This window comes from Vicugna pacos, chromosome 16 (genome assembly GCF_048564905.1).
Source record: "Vicugna pacos chromosome 16, VicPac4, whole genome shotgun sequence".
In the NCBI taxonomy this organism is placed as follows: domain Eukaryota; kingdom Metazoa; phylum Chordata; class Mammalia; order Artiodactyla; family Camelidae; genus Vicugna; species Vicugna pacos.
The window spans coordinates 35297772-35316652 of NC_133002.1; the positions used below are offsets into that span (position 1 = coordinate 35297772).

The following is an 18881-nucleotide window of genomic DNA, read 5'->3' on the forward strand; positions in this document are numbered from 1 at the left end:
TGGCTTCATCCTTTATTTGTACCTGTGCCTTTACTACCTATTTGTGTTGAACGTTGAGGTGAGACATCTGACTTTAGAGAATTCCATTTGGAAGTAGGGGGTGGTTGGTTTTGTTTCTCAGCTCTGAGGCAGTGTTGATTGTGCTCATGTTGGTACTGAGGCTGGCTTTTTTTCTGAAAGTTGGCCTACACTGTATATACCTTTTTCTACTTTTCTGTATTACAGAAAATTCAGAAACTGATATAAGAGGTGTGCTGGTAGGTAAAATGTGTTCAAATTGTATTAGAAATTGATATATTTTGTCTTTTTGTGTATGTACCTGCATACAGGTTTTGCAGACTTTGGGCACAGAAACTTACCGGCCTAGTTCTGCCTCACAGTGTGTGGCTGGTATTGCTTGTGCAGAGATCCCAGTGAACCAGTGGCCGGAACTCATTCCTCAGCTGGTGGCCAATGTCACAAACCCCAACAGCACAGAGCACATGAAAGAGTCAACATTGGAGGCTATTGGTTACATTTGCCAAGATATAGTAAGTGCTGTATCTAACTTCTATACTTCTGATTCTCTCTAGTTGTAACATGCATGTTATTAGGGTTATTCTTTATTACCATGAAGAAAACCAAGCTACTACAAAGTGTTTTGAAATATGACTGCTTTGTTAATTTAGACTTCAATACTTGGATAGTTAATTTATCCTCATGTTGCTAATCGTACCTTAAAGGAAAGAGATTTGAGGGTCACAACTCAAGATGGAAATCCCTGTTGGAAGAGACATAGATATTCTCTCCTCTCCTAGAGCATCCTCTACCTGGTCCCTTTCTGAAGATCCTCAGTGTACCATGGATGCTGTATTATTTTCTCAATGACTATTTTCCTGAAACAGTTTGCCAGCTTTTGCTGTAGTTGGTTTAGCCACTGGAGCCACAACACAGTATGTTGAATGTAGCCCTTCTAAGACTGTTGCTGCTGCTGAGGTTTCCACTCTTGGTGTCTGTTTTGATACACAGATTTGATGAAGCAAAAGAAGTCCACAGTATTTGACCTGAACTTAGACTCCATAGATGTGCCCAGGTGTTGATCCTTGGTCCTCAGAGGGTTCTGAAGCTTTACCTCACTTGGTACAGATGGCCTTGAAAAAACAACAGACTGCCATCTCCATTTGCACAGAAAGGGCAGCGGGGTTTGGGGGAAGCCAGCGTTAACTCATGCCCAAATTCATGCTAAGAAGTCAGAGATGAAGTTGATGAGTTTAACTTGTTTCCGTTGAATTTTGAACTACCAGACCCTGGGATATTTTGCAGGTGGTTTGTCCCTAAATGGAAATGTGTGGGAAAGGACTGAAGTCATAATACTCTCGAATGGATTTTACAGTTAAAAGGATTGCTGATTAGTCATGAGTTCAATTATTATATTCACTGCACTTCTCTGCTTATTTCAGGACCCAGAGCAGCTACAGGATAAATCCAATGAGATTCTGACTGCCATAATCCAGGGGATGAGGAAAGAAGAGCCTAGTAACAATGTGAAGCTGGCGGCTACTAATGCACTCCTGAACTCACTGGAGTTCACCAAAGCAAACTTTGACAAAGAGGTGAGTGTCTTTTGATTAAAAGGTGTAGGTTCAGAGAGTGAGGTGTGAGAGTTAAATGAAAGTGTTGTTAAGTTGATGATTTAGAAAGTACCATCTTGTTTCCATTCTAGGTAAGATTTGTATTATGTGAAACATGGCCATGGAGTAGGTGTTTGCCATTTCTCATCAGGCTTTTGGGAGTAATGTGGTCTAAAATGTCTCTAGACTTAGGTTTTCCCTTTTGCAGTCCAAAGTGTGAGTATGCTTTGGGTTTTGTTTTTTTTTAATTAAGGAAATTGGGCTGTTTCATACTTTCTTAGGAAGGTGCTTTTGAAAATGTATAAACTAAGTTTATTTTGCCTGAAAGTATTTCCTCCATTACTTATTTTTAGTTGTGTTAAAATGTACAATAACATAAAGTTTACCATCTTAACCATTTTGAAACATACAGTTAAGTATATGCACATTATTGTGCAACCAGTCTCGAACTTTTTTCATCTTGCAAAACTGAAACCATATCGTTGACTCCACATTTCCCCTTCCCAAACCCTGCCAGCCACCTTTCTACTTTCTGTTTCTGAGTTTGGTTACTGTAGATACTTTATATAAATAAAATCATACAGTAACAAATTTGTCTTTTTGTGACTGACGTCTATTTTACTTAGCATAATGTCTTGGGTTCATGAATGTCACAGCATGTATCAGAATTTCCTTTTTAAGGCTGAATAATATTCCACAGTAAGTGTATACCACATTTTGTTACCTATTTGTTTGTCAGTGGGCATTTGGGTTGCTTTCTTCTATCTTCTGACTATATATCTTTGAGAACTTGTTTTTAGTTCTTTTGGATATATATCCAGAAGTGGAACTGCTGGATGTTGTGATCTGAAAGCATTTTTGTGTATGTTTGTTGACACTTTAGTTGGGCTTTTTTCCATTTCTTGGCATTAGAGTGAACAAAGTAGAGAGATCTAAGAAACCAAAGCAAACTGCAATTCTAATTGGTTAGAAAATTTCCTTTTAGATTTCAAAAGACTTAGGATGGTAGCAAATAAAGTTCATTACTCTCCTGTATCTTACCACATTTGATGTGGATTTGTTTGAATTCTCTCAAATTTTAAATACAAGAAAATGGACTTTACTAATGCAGGGATTTTTGTTGTTGTTTTCACCACCTTTATTTAAACTCTGTGACCTACATTTTCCTATATACTTCCTCCCTGAAGTCTTGTCATTGAAGGTCGCTTTGGGGATTAAAAGATTAGGGACCTCCTTACAGGGCAGGCTATATAGTAGACGCTGGGGGCACATTCTTCATAGCCTCATAGTGCCATCACTGTGTCAAGGAAAACCCACTTGATTAGTCCCGGGTTGTGTAGGTCCCTGAGGGAGTGGGAAGTTTTCATTGAAAGGATAGTCTAGTATTCTTCATATATTGTTTATATTCTTATAATTCTCTTTATTCTTCCTGCAGTCCGAAAGGCACTTTATTATGCAGGTGGTCTGTGAAGCCACACAGTGTCCAGATACAAGGGTAAGTGTGAGGTCATGTGAAAACTCAGTCTCCTCTTTTGTAGGAAATGCTAACTCTAGCATATTGTGTGACTTCAGAAGTAAGGTTTGACTAATACTGTTGCTAATAAGAATTTTTCTTCAATGTATTGGAGAAGAAGGAAGACTAATACTTGGAACGTTAATACAGTGGAAGTTGCCATGTTCTTTAAAAAAAAGTTTAAGGGAGAAATAGTTTTTGATCAGCCTTGCTGTTTAATTGCTGTAGGTTTTTCAAGTGATTTTTTTCCATTGTAGCCATTGACATAGCTTTGCTATTCAGTAACCTAAACTTTGACCCATGAAGCAGGTGGGAGTAACATCCAGTCTGAGGGGCATTAGTGAGTTTAGTCCTGCTAGGCATTCCACAGACACCTTTAAAGTAAAAAAGAAGGAAAGGAAAAACAAATAGGAAGGGGCAGTGAAAAAACTGAGGAAAGAGAGAAGAGATTGATTTGGGGGGAATAATTTTATCCAAATGACCCATGTGAATGAAGTAGTTACTTACCTCTGTCAGATTACATTGTTATTAAACTAAATGGTAAACTATTTAATCTGTTTGCAAAAGGTACGAGTGGCTGCCTTACAGAATCTGGTGAAGATAATGTCCTTGTATTATCAGTACATGGAGACATATATGGGTCCTGCTCTTTTTGCAGTAAGTTTTTCTATTTTATGTATTTGAACATGTAGCTAATTGGCCAAGCCCATTATTCTCAGTTGCTGTTCTGTCAGTTCTGTACTTCTTTATTTAATATTGTGAAATCAAGGAAATTCCTTGAGTCTGAGTATTAGATTTAAGTTCATCAGCAGTGCGCCAAGAAAACTTGTGCTACCTTTGTGCTGATAAAAAGAGTGTATTTTAAAAATCTGTTTCCTGTTCCTACCTTTCATTTCAGACCTAGCTTTCATAAAACTACGTTTTTGAAACTTGAGTATCGGAGGGGTGGAACTTGAACCAACACTTACTTGGGGCCTGGGGTGTCATGTTTTCTTTCTTAAGATCACAATTGAAGCAATGAAAAGTGACATTGATGAGGTGGCCCTGCAGGGGATAGAATTCTGGTCCAATGTCTGTGATGAGGAAATGGATTTGGCCATTGAGGCTTCAGAGGTGAGCCTGGGAGAGCTGTTCTTCTAACGGGGCTTTGGGACTTATCTCTTTTGTGTTTATTATTATCCTCCTTTGGGGAATCTTTATTCTGACTGGCCTTACAGGATATCTCCATTTGTAGAGATTTTGATTTTTCTGCTAGCCAAAGCCCCTCACGAGGGAGACAGATAAGTAATGAGACATCTCCTGTTTTTACCAGTCAGGGAGGATTTGTTGTAAATATTAGTACTGCGAACACAAGGGGGCAGCAGGCAGTTAGTTTAACGAGGTGACATCTGATGCTGATTTATTTCCTTTTGGAAGTCCTAATGCAGGCATGGAATGTATAACTGATAGCTTACTAACACTAGTGAAGGAATTAGGTATGGAGAAATGAGTTAGTTCTGCACTTGCAAATTCTAATTGAAGTTTTGTTTCCCAGCTTGATTGCCTTATGTTTTTCAAAAAACAGTTTTATTTTTGGCATCCTTATGTAAACTTAGTACATCTCTTCATCCAAAGGTCACTTAGATGACATGTGCTTGTGAATTCAGCTTGTGAAAAAAGAGTGTAATTCTTAAGGTTGCCTTGGTCCTTTAAGGAAGATTATAGGTACGGCCTAAAAGAATCTCATTGAAGTAGCCGAAATAAGAGCACCTTCAAAGCTCACTCACAGTGCATGTTACCCTTTACTGCATATATTTCTGTACAGACCATGGGCAGCGCTGAATGTATGCCTTTGGTATCCATGTTTGCTGCCGTGCAGAATTTGCTTTATGTTTCTCTTCAGGCAGCAGAACAAGGACGGCCCCCTGAGCACACCAGCAAGTTTTATGCCAAGGGAGCACTGCAATACCTGGTTCCAATCCTCACACAGACACTAACTAAACAGGTAAGTTATCTTCCAGATCATGTCAGGTAAGCTATGAAATCTTGTTCAGGGTTGGTTTGCTATGAACAGTTGCCATGAAGGAACTCAGCAGCTATTTAGCTAGTTAATATTCTGAATTTTCATCTATAAATGAATCAGGAAGAGCTGAGATGGATCTGTAAGATCCTCCAGGCTCTGAATAGTTTGTGACAAAATTAACAAAGACTTCATGAAGATGTGGGTTTAATGAGTAAATATAGAAATTGTTTTATAAGAAGTGTATCTTGGCTGCCATTGTTCCCTTTTGACTTTATGTATCACAGTTTTTCTTGGTGTGATGTCTGGAAAGATTCTTTCTGTCACCTCATCTCTGATGCATGTGAAATATTACCAAAGAGCTGGCAGTGCTCTGAGGAGACAATGCTGTAACTTAGAGCACTGCAGAATTTCTTTGTACACAGGAATGTAATTTGTTTTTAGGGGAGTACATGACTCTTTCAATATAATAATCAAAAGATAAGTAGAGGTGTATTACTTTGAAATGGACTAGGTGTTCTCTTAAGTTTTCATCTCATCTTTCAGTTTCACAGTTGCTTTTTTTTGCCTTTTGACCCTTAGTATTTTCTCTTTTGTATATTTTTGTTATGCTTTCCTCATTTGAAAACAAATCATTCTTTAGGTATGTAATTTTCTAAATCTGCGTGGGCAACCTGCCTTAAATTACTCTGGTGTGAATGGCCACAATAATGAGAATATACTTTGAATTCTAGTTTCATGTGAGATCTCAGTGGAATCTTTCTTTTTGTTTGACTTTTTATTAAAATAAAATAATTACTAGCACACCAGGAAACACCCTCCCTCTCATGTCTTCTTACTGGTCATTAACTCCTCCCTCACTTTTGACTCCATAGATTAATTTTGACTGATGTTGAACTTTATGTAAACTGGAATAATATAGCATATACTCTTTGTGCTGCTTTTATTCTGTGTTCGAGATTCATCTTTACTGCGTGTAGTTGAGTTTGTTCATCTCATTGTATAGTACTAATAAGGATCTTCCTTCCATCTGCATCTTTTTTAACAAAGGCTGTGCTGGGATGTATCTTTGTGGAAGAGATTAAGATATAAAGGTTTTATATTTTATTTACTTCCCCAAAGCTTAAGTTGTAATGGTATTTGGGAGTAGTCAAAGGACCTTTTGAGTTACAGTGATTCTTTGAAAACTTAACTATTGCCACATTCTTTTACCAGGATGAAAATGATGATGATGATGACTGGAACCCCTGCAAAGCAGCAGGGGTATGCCTCATGCTTCTGGCCACCTGCTGTGAAGATGACATTGTCCCGCACGTCCTCCCCTTCATTAAAGAACACATCAAGAACCCTGATTGGCGGTACCGGGATGCGGCTGTGCTGGCTTTCGGCTCTATCTTGGAAGGACCAGAGCCCAATCAGCTCAAACCACTAGTTATACAGGTGAAGCTGAGGGAATTTGGGGGTGAAAAGTGGGATATTTATTGTTTATGTAAATTTTACTTGAAAGTATGCCTTTATTTTAAAAACAAAGTTGAAAATAGTCATCCACAAAGGTTACTTTTAGCTGTTTGTTGTCAATGAAGTATAAAATAGATCTTTATAAACTTGTTTAAAAATTACAAAAATCATATGACTTGATTTTATTTTATTTTTCTTTTAAATTTTTTAGGGGGAAGGTAATTAGGTTTGCTTATTTATTTAATTTTTAGAGGAGGTACTGGGGATTGAACCCAGGGCCTCATGCACTCTAAGCATGCACTCTACCATTTGAGCTATACACTCCCCCCCCCCTAAAAATTGTATGACTTGAAAAATTCAGAAAAGGCCAAAAAGAAAAAGTCACCTTTATCCCACTGACCAGGGATAACATTCATAACTTTTGGTATTTATCCTTTAAGATTTTTTTCTGTGTGCGTGTATGTGCAACAGGATGGCAATCTTACTGTGCAAATAGTCTTATGACTTGTTTTTTCACTAAATACTATATCATAAACATTTCCCTTGAGTTTTTAATGATGTGATTATTCTGTCCTTAGAACAAATTGACATTTATGTAATGAAAGATCTTATGGAAGTGTTGTATTAATTTTGCTATTATAAGTAATACAGGAGTACATTATAATTGAGTTTAGTGCATATAGAACTCAGCCTTTCAAGAATAGCCAAATGTTGTCACAGCTGCATCGTGGGATCTCTGCCTGAGTAATTCAGTAAAGATTGCTGGAAGTATTCATATCGAACTCTTAATAAAACTCTGTACTGAGGTTGGTGAAGAGAGGAGGACTTTTTCACTTTTCACTTCACTTAATTTTATTATATTGTTGGATATTTGATAAGCATGTCTTATAAAATGACAAACCATCAGTGTTTCCTCTTTTGAGGTATCAGTCAACGGAACTTTAATCTTTGCTTTACTTTGCTAATAACTGTTGTATTTTCAGGCTATGCCCACCTTAGTAGAATTAATGAAAGACCCCAGTGTAGTTGTTCGAGATACAACTGCGTGGACTGTGGGCAGAATCTGTGAACTGCTCCCTGAAGCTGCCATCAATGATGTCTACTTGACTCCCCTGCTGCAGTGTCTGATTGAGGGCCTCAGTGCTGAACCCAGAGTGGCTTCAAATGTGTGCTGGGTGAGGCATTTTCTTCCTAGTGAGATGAGGAGCTTGGCGAAGCCATTGGCAAGGAAGTAGGAGGTGTGGGAGAGAAATGGGTCTACCTCACTTGAAGGCTTTTTCTGAATAGCATCTCCTTTGTAATTTCTTCAATTAAAATGTGGGGGAGATGTGAACTGCATGACCCAGTGGGAGCTGTTGACTCATGGTGACTGGTTCCTGAACCATTTAGAACAGTCATGCTAACCCAGTGGGAAAACTATCTGGACTTGTTTTTTCTTTTTTTCTGCAGTTGCTTGGGGACAAGAAATTTTGATTAAGGTAGAGAGTTGCTGGCTACAAAAAGTATCATTGCTGAGAAGGGGGCAAGAGGGAAGGAAGGTAGGCGGCCCAAGTGCTGCGTCAGTATAGGCTGAATGTAGTTCATTAGGTACCTTTGGGGGTGTGAGGGAGGAAGTTCAAATAAGGAAGAAGGAGTGGGGTAAAAGGCTTTCTGTGACTGGAAAGAGAAGGAATGAAGTGACAGGCATTTGTGGTAGGTGAAAATACTCTGCTGCTTAGAGAGTTGTGAGCAGATTATTAGGCAGGAGAAACAGTATATATAAAAATACATACATGCCTACATTTATTTAATTTTAAGGATACCTGTAGATGTTTTGAGATGACCCTGATAGGAAAAACTGAGGATTCACTACCATTGGTTTATTCTTAGATCAGCTGGAAAGGAACACTGCCTGAGGTAACTTAAAGAAACATGAAGTAATCATGGACTAGGGTTCTTTTCAGAACTAATTAATATTAACTCTGTCTGGGTTTTTAAGGCTTTCTCCAGTCTGGCTGAAGCTGCTTACGAAGCTGCAGACGTAGCTGATGATCAGGAAGAACCAGCTACCTATTGCTTATCGTCTTCTTTTGAACTCATAGTTCAGAAGCTCCTGGAGACCACAGACAGGTAACTGATACCACACAGAAATGAGTGGTATCTTTGGATTCAACTCCCTTTGCCCTCTGTGTGGGTGCTATCTAACCAAATCACAGAAACATTACAGTAAGAGAAATTAAAAGAATCCTATCATAGATTGTTTAAATGAGAGAAAAGAAAGAAGTGAAACTTTGTCTACCTTAGAATGTACACTTTACAATTAAAGTCAGAAAATAGCCTCATTACTTACAGAGCGTAATCAATCTAGAGAGGTCCCTTCATTTTGTAGTGTCTGCAGTTAATGGGAATATTTGATTATGGTATAAGACAAATATTAGCTCTCATAAATTTAGTTGCCACGTGAGATTATTAACCACCCTTTATGATATTAGGTGAAGAACTTGGCATTAAGTACAATTGTTTTATAAATGAGCTTTGGAAATACGGTTTTAAGGGGTTATTAGTTGGGGACAACCTTTAATTATTTTGGTTTTGTGTAATCTGTACCTAAAGCCATGCTCAAAAGAAACCATTAGGAAGAGGGCTGGGTATAAATTCCTCCATGCTTAACTAGTTCATTTCCATCTCTATTCAAGATCGTGTATAAAGGCAGCTCTTGCTGATATATGAAGAAAATTGAGGTAGTTTTTTCATAGCTATAAGTGTATCCTCTCTAGTTGTCCACATCGGTTCTTCAGCATTTAAAAATTTATTTTTCCTGTATAATTTCCACCCATTTCTAAAAGGGCAGTTCTAAAGTTTAACCAGGTCTGGAAACCATAATGAACATAATCATTGGCTCAGAGATTGAAAATTGGTTCCTGGCTGTATTGTGTTTGCTAGATGCAAATCAGGTTGGCAACCGTGTATCTGTTTCTGGGTTATTTTCAGTGAGACAGTGTCTACTTTATAACAACTTCTGTCCTTTCTCAGTTAAGGCTGTAAGAATTTTACTGTGTTCCTTACAGACCTGATGGACACCAGAACAACCTGAGGAGTTCTGCATATGAATCTCTAATGGAAATTGTGAAAAACAGTGCCAAGGATTGTTACCCTGCAGTTCAGAAAACGACTCTGGTCATCATGGAACGACTGCAGCAGGTGCTCCAGATGGAGGTGAGACTGAGGGCGTTCCTGGCCATTGGTGGGAAGGGTGTGAGTACTTCTAACACAGAGCTCTATTTTCAAGGTTGTTCTTTTTTTTTTTTTTTTTGGTGTTTACATATACATGTTCTTGGAAAGATACAAGACTTATACAAAAAAATGTTGCAACTTAAAATTGTATTGCTTGATACAGTTTACTCATACATGTGTTACACATGTATGTATACAGTAAACATGTATAAGTTTTTTACTTACTTTCTACATTAGCACCAGTAAAGATTATTTAATAGTCCTTTCAAATCCAGCAAAAATGGAAGAACTGAGGGAGTTTAGAGCCCTTTCAGAAGGTGTTCATTCAGATTATGATCTTCTTTCCTTGTAGTCTCACATCCAGAGCACATCAGATAGGATCCAGTTCAACGACCTTCAGTCTTTACTTTGCGCAACTCTTCAGGTATGATGGTGCCTTATCGTTTAATAGCTCCAGGGAAGAGACTCATCTTGGGATGACAAGTTCATGTACACACAGAACTGTAAAGATGATGGTACAGATGTTGATGGTCTTAAGCTTTCTCAAAAGGTCTTGGTCCGATTGATTAAGAGAGTAGTTTCCCATTTTCCATTCTTGTCTGTCCATAAAAGTTCCAATTTGTCTTTTGCACAATGTAGAGAAGGAAACTACTGCATTTGTGATGGTCCTCCCAGCTATGCAGCTGTTTTGTGTCGGTGACTTTTAGTCTTTGGTTTTTATTTGGTTGTCTTGAGTGTTGCCCAGTCAGATTTAGTTCCTGGCTTTGGTTCACTTGGCTGACAATATAGCCTTGTGTTTTTACCATCATCTTTTGAAGCAATTGCTGTTGGATGCTTGATTATAGTTTACATCATTTATAGTACCTGGTGTCCACAATAGATTTTTCAGAGGAGAGACTGGGAAAATTAAAGTAAATGTTACTCCTCACTCGTGACTAGAGTCATCATATGGCTGAGGAGCAATTCCCTTTTTTACCCAAGAACAGGAAAATCTGGTAACTTGTCTATCAGTTAGATGGGTACTAGATTTTAGAACTGAGTGATGCAAACTAGGTTATCTTACCTATGACTCCCTTCTCTTTTTCACTCTAAACTTAAATTTTAAAATATGTTGAAAGATCTTTTTTAATTCAGCAGAGAAAATATAGGAATGATCCAGTAATATTGGTTGAAACAAATTAAAAGGGTTGGGAAAAGTCAGGTTGGCTTCAGTTTATCTAGATCTTTTCTTGACCATCATCTGTAAATGGGTTAAGCTATAGGAAGGGTTGCTTTTTTTGTTTAAAGTAAGAACTCTGGTATGACATGTCCTTTAAAGCTAACGTAATTTAACTGCCATCCCAGTATGACTAGAATATGAAGGCAACTGATGGGAATTCATCAGACATAAATGAAATGCAGAGGAGATGACTTTCTGCACCATGGAAGATGATCTCGTGTCTATTCGGAATTGGGAAGTAGATGGGATATTCAGATGTATGTTTTGTTGCAGATAATTTGCATTGTCAAAGCTTTTGAGCAGAAAAAAGCCTTTTCAAAAAAAAAATTCTAGGGACTTATAGTTGATCGAAAAAAAAAAAGAGGTATGGTATTCTAATTGGAGTGTTGGAATCAACAGATTCTGAACTCTTATTCATTTCACAGAATGTTCTCCGGAAAGTGCAACATCAAGATGCTTTGCAGATTTCTGATGTGGTCATGGCCTCCCTGTTAAGAATGTTCCAAAGCACAGCTGGGTCTGGGGGAGTGCAAGAGGATGCCCTCATGGCAGTTAGCACACTGGTGGAAGGTCAGTGAGCTGATATTGGGCAGGGAATGTCTTTAGAATGCAAGAATATCAATGGCCATGAAGAATTTTTGACTGCAGAAAGCTTAGCTCTATCATCTCATTTGTTGGCATAGTGAGTCTGTTCAGAGTTGGATTAAACATAGTGCAAATTTGTGTACAACTGCCTTGCCACTCTCCTTGATGTGAGTGGGGAACCAATTTGCAGCGCAGATTGGCAGCCCTTTTGGGAAGGGGGGTACTGTTATCTACCTCATATTCATCAGGTTCCTTTTTTCCCTAAAGTCTACTTGCTTTATTGAGGCTTGGCTCCTGTAAAGGTTGGAGGAAGCAGTGGTTTTCTTTTCTTTTCTTTTCTGGCACTTGCTGCCTTCTGGTTTGGATTGTAATACTTTGGATTCAGGTAGACACATTACAGTGCCTTGACATGGAATGTAATGAAACATTGAGTTCTAGGAATGAATTGATTTCTGGTTATTATATGTCTGTTTATGCAAAATTGCTTTGGGGAAGCTGTATGTGACTTAAGACTCCTTGAAAGCCCATTAAAAGCATTTTAAAGACCACTTCAGAAACCCAGAATGCTTCAGTAGTAAGTAGTCTGTGGGGTGCATTATTAAGGCCATTACCTGAGGACCAGACCCATTTCTAGCATAAAGAGCATATATCCAACTGGTCTGGCAACATGTGATCATCCTGGCAGGGCACAGAAGTTGATTTTGGTTCCTGGAGTGGCTGATTGGGATATGAAACCCAGACAGCTGTTCTTGACTGCTTTGTTAAGTAAGTCCTTGATGGAATTGCCTGGAGACCCTGTTTTAAAGCTGGCTTCCAGAGAGGACATAACTATAGTCAGACGAAGAGGTAGACAAGAGGCAATATTGCTAGCTCAGCCAATTCATATTAACCATGACATTCTTTGAGGGCCATACCACTTGGTGGATTCAGCCAGAGTGAAATCCCACTCTGGAGATTTGGCAGTATCTCTAGGGTATGAGTTGGGCCCCTCCAGCAGTTGTGATTTTGGCTTATCTAAGGCAGCCATAGTATCTTCGTGATAGAATCAGTAATTAATTCACTCTACCCAACCTCTTGAGTGAAGTGCATATATTTTTGGGAGGGAGAGCTAGCGTGGTTGTTTTTGCTCACTTCTGGGATATCCAGTGGTGCTAATAGTTTGTTTCTTTACAGTGTTGGGTGGTGAATTCCTAAAGTATATGGAGGCCTTTAAACCCTTTCTGGGCATTGGATTGAAAAATTATGCTGAGTACCAGGTAGGCTGTGCTTTTCAAAATAATACATTTATATTCCCATTTATACCTTGTAGTCATTGTGGTACAAAAGTCAGGAAGGATCCTGTAGGCTAAGTAATTCTTCACTATGTTATCATCCCAAGGGTTGAGCTACTTTCTTTGTTGCCCTGACTGTCTGAGAAGCAGTCAGTAGAAAAACAGGGTATTAGATGCACCAGAGTAGCACCCTAAGAAGAGTTTTTTGTTTTATTTTATTTTCAGTAAACCACCCTTCCACCACCATCCCTAGTGAATATTCTTTTCTGTCCTTTCTTACTAAGGATATTTTAGATAGTCCTAGTTCTCTTCCTGCCATTTTGGTTGTTAAAATGAACTAATCTCAGAGAGGAAGAGTCTTTTCTTCTGTGACACTAGATTCAAGTGGTAAAGGATCAGCAGCTAGGTAAAAATTATGCCTTACCCCTGCAGGGAGCCTTTTCTGCTTGAGAGATCATTTCTTTGATTCTCTGCAGGTTTGTTTGGCAGCTGTGGGCTTAGTTGGAGACTTATGCCGTGCCCTGCAATCTAACATCTTACCTTTCTGTGATGAGGTGATGCAGCTCCTACTGGAGAACTTGGGGGTGAGTGTCTATACACACAATCTAATTTACCAGTATTTGAAGAAATCATTAGTTGAAAAGATGGTTAAACATCGAGATCTGTGACAGGGAGCTGTAAGTTCCAGAATGTTGGCTGTGAGCTTATGAGGGGAATTGTTCATTTTCACAAGATGATTCTAACCTAAAGATGTAGAATTAATTAAAGGAATGCATGCTCGAAGCATGGAAGTTGAAGAGGGCAGGTTGGGGACCAGTAAAGTACAAAGGAAAAGTAAATACATAATCCTTCTATCTAGAGATAACTACTGCTAATTTTTGTGTATGTCCTTAAGGTCTACAAACTACTAAACATATGAGTAGTTGCTTATTGTTAAAAGTGCTTTTTGACTCTTTGTACAGAACTAATTTTGACTTATTAATTTGCTTTTCCCCCTTTTTCCTTATCAGAATGAAAACGTCCACAGGTCTGTGAAGCCGCAGATTCTGTCAGTGTTTGGTGACATTGCCCTTGCTATTGGTGGAGAGTTTAAAAAATACCTAGAAGTTGTATTGAATACGCTTCAACAGGCCTCCCAGGCCCAGGTGGACAAGGTAAGCTCAAAGCTGTCTTTTAAGTCCAGCCCTGATTAGAGGAAGCAGGACTTTTGACAAACATACAACTAAAGGCAATCAGTATGATGGAGGTTCTATTCTTTGTCTCTTATAGTCGGACTATGACATGGTGGATTATCTGAACGAGCTTCGGGAAGGCTGCTTGGAAGCCTATACTGGAATTGTCCAGGGATTGAAGGGAGACCAGGAGAACGTACACCGTTGAGTATACAACCCAGTTGACTTAGTCCAGTGTGCGCTTAGCCAAATGGGCTGTGTGTTTCAGTAAACTAGCACCTGTGGCTTAAAAGAAGGGGGAAAGGAGGAATGGTGCCCTAATGAAGGGAGTAGCTTTGGGGGAGGATATAGACTTCATTATTTCTGCTCCCCACTTCCTGAGCTACCTTGTCTCACATTTTTTGAGCATTGCAAGGGATGGGATCTAGCAAGGCTGTTGGTGCTGGTTGCATCTGTACCAACCCTGAGTAAGCCAGTGCCGCCACACCACTGCCCTCCCACCCCCAACTAGTGTATCTGAATTAAATGATTGGGGGACCAGATTTCCTCTGTCACCTGATGTTTCTGTTACTGATTGGGGAAGTGTTTGTACTTCACCCCTTTGGTAACAGGCTTAGAGGAAAGGTTTCATTTGTTCCTTCTTAGTATGTATGCTTGTAAGAAGAGGAATATCTGCCTCTTCTGTTGACTTGAAGAATGACATCTTAATCTGATGAAGAATAATTTGATATAACTACATGGAACTAGTTCTCCAGCCTGAAGCCTACCTGATGGGGATAAAGTATTTGGAAATTTTGAAACAGGATGTATTCCTGCCAACTGTGGGACAACTTCATCAGACCTTCTCTTTCTTTTATAGCGGATGTGATGCTGGTACAACCCAGAGTAGAATTTATCCTGTCTTTCATTGACCACATTGCTGGAGATGAGGATCATACAGATGGAGTAGTAGCTTGTGCTGCTGGACTGATAGGGTAGGTTATACCTTGCTTCCAATAGCTGAGTAGAACTTCTCACGGACAATGGGAAGACATGTAAAGAATTTTGAGAGTGGCCTGGGTGGTAATTACCCACCTCTTTGGCGCAGAAGGGACTTCTTTCTTTAATAGAACCCATGATATCCTATTTTGAGTTCTCAGATGAGAATTCATTCCAGACTTTAGCTCTAATCTCATTTGAGACCCTCCAGATTTCTAATTTCTCCCCATCAAACTATGAAGAGAGCTCTCAGGGGTTAGAAACAGCATCAGATCTATGTCCATCCCATATTCCGATGTTGGTCAATAAATTGCCTGCTTAGCTGAGGTTCTCTACTGAGGGTCTCTGAGGCATCATTAGAAGACAGAACGTTGCTCTTAAGGAGCTTAAAGACGTGGATTCTAGTTCTCATTTTACCATGAATTAGCTGGGGAACCTTGGGTAAATCATTCTACTTCTTTAGATTTTTTCTTTTTTTTTTTCCATCTGTTGAGGGTAGATGTTAGATTTACTTATCTTTAAAATCTCTTCCAGCTTTTAAAAAGTAGGTGAGTACTAAAAAACCTATAGCTAGCTTAGCACTGGCTTGGAAGATTCAAAACATGATCTTGGTTTAGGGCCAGGAGCTCATTTTCAGGTGTGTTTATTTTGCACAGGGACTTGTGTACAGCATTTGGGAAGGATGTACTGAAATTAGTAGAAGCTAGGCCAATGATCCATGAACTGTTAACTGAAGGACGGAGATCGAAGACTAACAAAGCAAAAACCCTTGCTACATGGGCAACAAAAGAACTGAGGAAACTGAAGAACCAAGCTTGGTAAGAGCTTGTCTCCACTGCCCTCTTTCTTCTACTTCCTTGGGGAGGAGGTACATTGTCTTTAGACTCTTCTGACAAGGGCTTTCTTTTGGTGTTTTGTCTGGTATACTTCCCCATGTGAGTGCTTCTGAGCCAGGCCTTTGTCCCTCAGCCTTGTATTTGTGGAAGGGTCAGGCAACCAATCTTTGAGCCAAGTATTTGGCTCCTCATGGTGATGAAGAACAGAACTTACATAACTAGAATTCCCTGAAGTCCCCAAATCATTTTGGGCTCTTAATAAAATCATCGATAATGGTATTTTCCCATAATTCTCTTCCTGCTTTCCATTTCCTTCTTCATGTTCTTTTCTTTCTTTGCTGCAGTGCTTTTAGACATTGCCTTGCTCTACAGAAGATAGCCAGAGTCAGAGCTGTCTGGCCTCTGCTTTGAAATTTAATTTTAGTTTATTTTCCTGTTAACACACCCAGTTATCTTCTACCACTGATCTCAGTAAAACTGGCTGTTTTGAGTTTTATCTTTTTAGTTTCCCTTCCACCCTTCTGTAGGTGCTAATGAGAGCAAGTAGATGGCACATAGGAAAAGAAGAAAAATAATCAGTCCTTAAAAAGTTGACCACTTCAGTTCAGGCCTGTGAGCACTTAGTGTAGGGATCAGAGAGGTGTTTGGCTCTGCTGGCTACATGGAATCTCAAAGATTGACCTTTTTTCCATCTGTTTTTAGATCTGTTACCATTGGGATGATAACCTGAGACCCCCACTGGAAATCTCCAATCTTTTGAAAAACCCGGAAGTGAGGAGTGTGCACGGATGCTGAATGTTTGGGAATGAGAGGATGAGTGAGTGAGGCTTGAAAACACACCACATTGAAAATCCTGCCACAGCAGCAGCTGCAGCGCCAACAGCAGTGCTGTTAGTGAGCTAAGTAAGCACTGACTTCGTAGAAAACCATAACGTCGGCCATCTTGGAAAAGAGAAAAATGGTGGATTTACTTGCTTAAAAAAAGAAAGCTCTCTCTTCCCAGGAGAGGCTAGAACTAGCTTTTCTGTCTTTTGGCCGGTGCAGAGTGGAATGTCTAGTTTGGGAGAGGAGGAGGGACTGGGTTCAGCTGTGGTGCTTTGTTGTAAAAGGCAGCCTGGCCTTTGCTACTGATAAAGTTGGAGCCTGGGTCTCAAGCCCACCTTTGGTGTACCTTTGCCACACGGTACTGTATGCGTGCCAGCTAGAAGGAGGGTGAGGGATTCCTTACAGTCTGAGAATGAATGTGTGTGAGTGAGGCGGTATCCACATTCTCAACTTCAAGTCATTGCAGTTTCTTTTTCCCAGAAAAAAAGGGGTTAGACATTGCATTTCATAAAACTAACTGAAGTTCTGTCTACTGATGCAGCACAAGAGTTGTAAGAAGAAAAAAAAAAAGGAAAGACGCTCTTTAGGTTTTGTTTTTTGGGGTTTTTTTCTTTTTCTTTTTTTTTTTTTTTCTTTTTTTTTAATTCTAGGGAAAACACTGACGAATGGTCAGAGCTCCCATCCTGATCTTTTCATCAAGGCGCCTTTCCTCATAATATGGTTCAACTGTGAATGTAGAAGTGGGGGGGAGGGGGGAGAAAAGGAAAACTCTGGAGTTAGAGGATATAGAAAAAATAAGAATACAATTGTTACAAATAAAGAATGCAGACTTCAAAAACAAAGAAAGCCACAGCCCAAACAAACCAAAATTTAAATGCTCAGAATTGGCAGCACAAAAGAAAAGTTCTCTCCTGACATGTATCGTGGCAGTCTGAACGCCCCCAGAAAATTGTGCCAAAGAGTTTAGGAAACAAACATACAATAAAAAGTAAACACACACACAAACAACAAACTTCAGGTAACTATTTTGGATTGCAAACAAGGATAAATTTAATGTTTAAACAATCTGATAAAAATAACCATTTGGAAACTGCTTGGCCTTCTGTTCTCTTTTATTTGATTGATTACAATGCGGTAATGGTCTCTTGCTGCACTTCAAAACCAACTAATCAAATCAAAAAGAAAGGAATATGTATGTGTGTATATATATACATTTATATACACACATATATATATATGCTAGAACTCGTGATGAAAATGGCACTTGAAAAAGGTTATATTTTTCCACTGAAGTTGAAGATTAATAAAATGGTGTCAAAACATTCCCCCAGTCACACGCTTTAATATATTTTTTTAAAGTGTGATGTGCTGTGATAACAATAAATCAGACTTAATTATTTTCCCTTTTACAAGGGAACAGGGCACTCTGAATTTTGGTTTTAGAATCTTTCAGCAATAAGGAGGGATGTTGGTGAGCTTTGTTCCCCTTTTGGTTTTGCAGTTACTAGGAGTTTTTGCTGGCATTTTGAATATGCTGCTTTCAAAAGCACCAAGGAAGATTTTAAATTGCTTCCTGGTATTTGGAGGTTTAAAAAACAAGACCTTAAATTCCCATTTTCATTTCCATTCTAGCAAAAAAAAATGGGCTTACATTTTTCTCCTTGCCAACTCCCTGTTCAAGCCTTCCATTCATAAATGGGATTGGCTCAGTTTTGCCCATCCATATGGCAGCATCTCTAATAGCTCTTGTACAGGGTATCAGATATTGTGCCTTTTGGTGCCAGGTTCAAAGTCAAGTGCCGATCTATGAACCAGTGTACAAAAAAAAAAAAAATCCAGGTGTTTGAAGGAAAGACGCTCCATTGTGAATAAAAAGCTCACACCAGCTCCTAAGCCCTGTGAAGAAACCCAGCCCTGTAATGCCTTGTGTTTAAATTTTGGTTGTTCATTGAGGGAGAGGTTGATACACGAACCATTCCTGATAGGGGTTGGACAGGGCTTACGGAGGGGGCAGGAATATTGGGGAGAAAAAAAATCTGATCATTCCTCAGTGCTACCCATTTCTGTCCTGTGTGGGCTGCTTAGCTAGACAGCAGGAGAATAAAGTACACCGAGAACCATAATGCAAACAAAACCTTCCGTGTGTTTTGTCATGTTTTGTTCCAGGGAAGCAGTTGACAAGTGCTGTTATTAATGCTTTCT

General features: G+C 39.2%; 1 protein-coding gene and 1 non-coding gene across 2 annotated transcripts in view; one reads left to right on the plus strand and one right to left on the minus strand.

The window, feature by feature from the left end:
- The window catches only part of KPNB1 (karyopherin subunit beta 1), a 22069-nt gene extending 4297 nt beyond the window's left edge, over window positions 1–17772 (plus strand). The window contains exons 4-22 of the mRNA XM_006214217.4: window positions 330–530; window positions 1440–1592; window positions 3046–3105; window positions 3691–3780; window positions 4126–4236; window positions 5006–5107; window positions 6338–6562; window positions 7564–7755; window positions 8559–8689; window positions 9628–9775; window positions 10146–10217; window positions 11438–11582; window positions 12771–12853; window positions 13345–13452; window positions 13879–14022; window positions 14138–14243; window positions 14900–15014; window positions 15675–15836; window positions 16557–17772. Coding sequence (XP_006214279.1) covers window positions 330–530; window positions 1440–1592; window positions 3046–3105; window positions 3691–3780; window positions 4126–4236; window positions 5006–5107; window positions 6338–6562; window positions 7564–7755; window positions 8559–8689; window positions 9628–9775; window positions 10146–10217; window positions 11438–11582; window positions 12771–12853; window positions 13345–13452; window positions 13879–14022; window positions 14138–14243; window positions 14900–15014; window positions 15675–15836; window position 16557 — 2349 coding nt within the window. The 3' untranslated portion in view covers window positions 16558–17772. The remainder of the gene's footprint in view (window positions 1–329; window positions 531–1439; window positions 1593–3045; window positions 3106–3690; window positions 3781–4125; window positions 4237–5005; window positions 5108–6337; window positions 6563–7563; window positions 7756–8558; window positions 8690–9627; window positions 9776–10145; window positions 10218–11437; window positions 11583–12770; window positions 12854–13344; window positions 13453–13878; window positions 14023–14137; window positions 14244–14899; window positions 15015–15674; window positions 15837–16556) is intronic.
- TRNAS-AGA (transfer RNA serine (anticodon AGA)) lies at window positions 6832–6905 on the minus strand. The gene has a single exon. It is a non-coding gene; the product is annotated as a tRNA-Ser (tRNA).
- Window positions 17773–18881: the final 1109 nt, after the last annotated feature.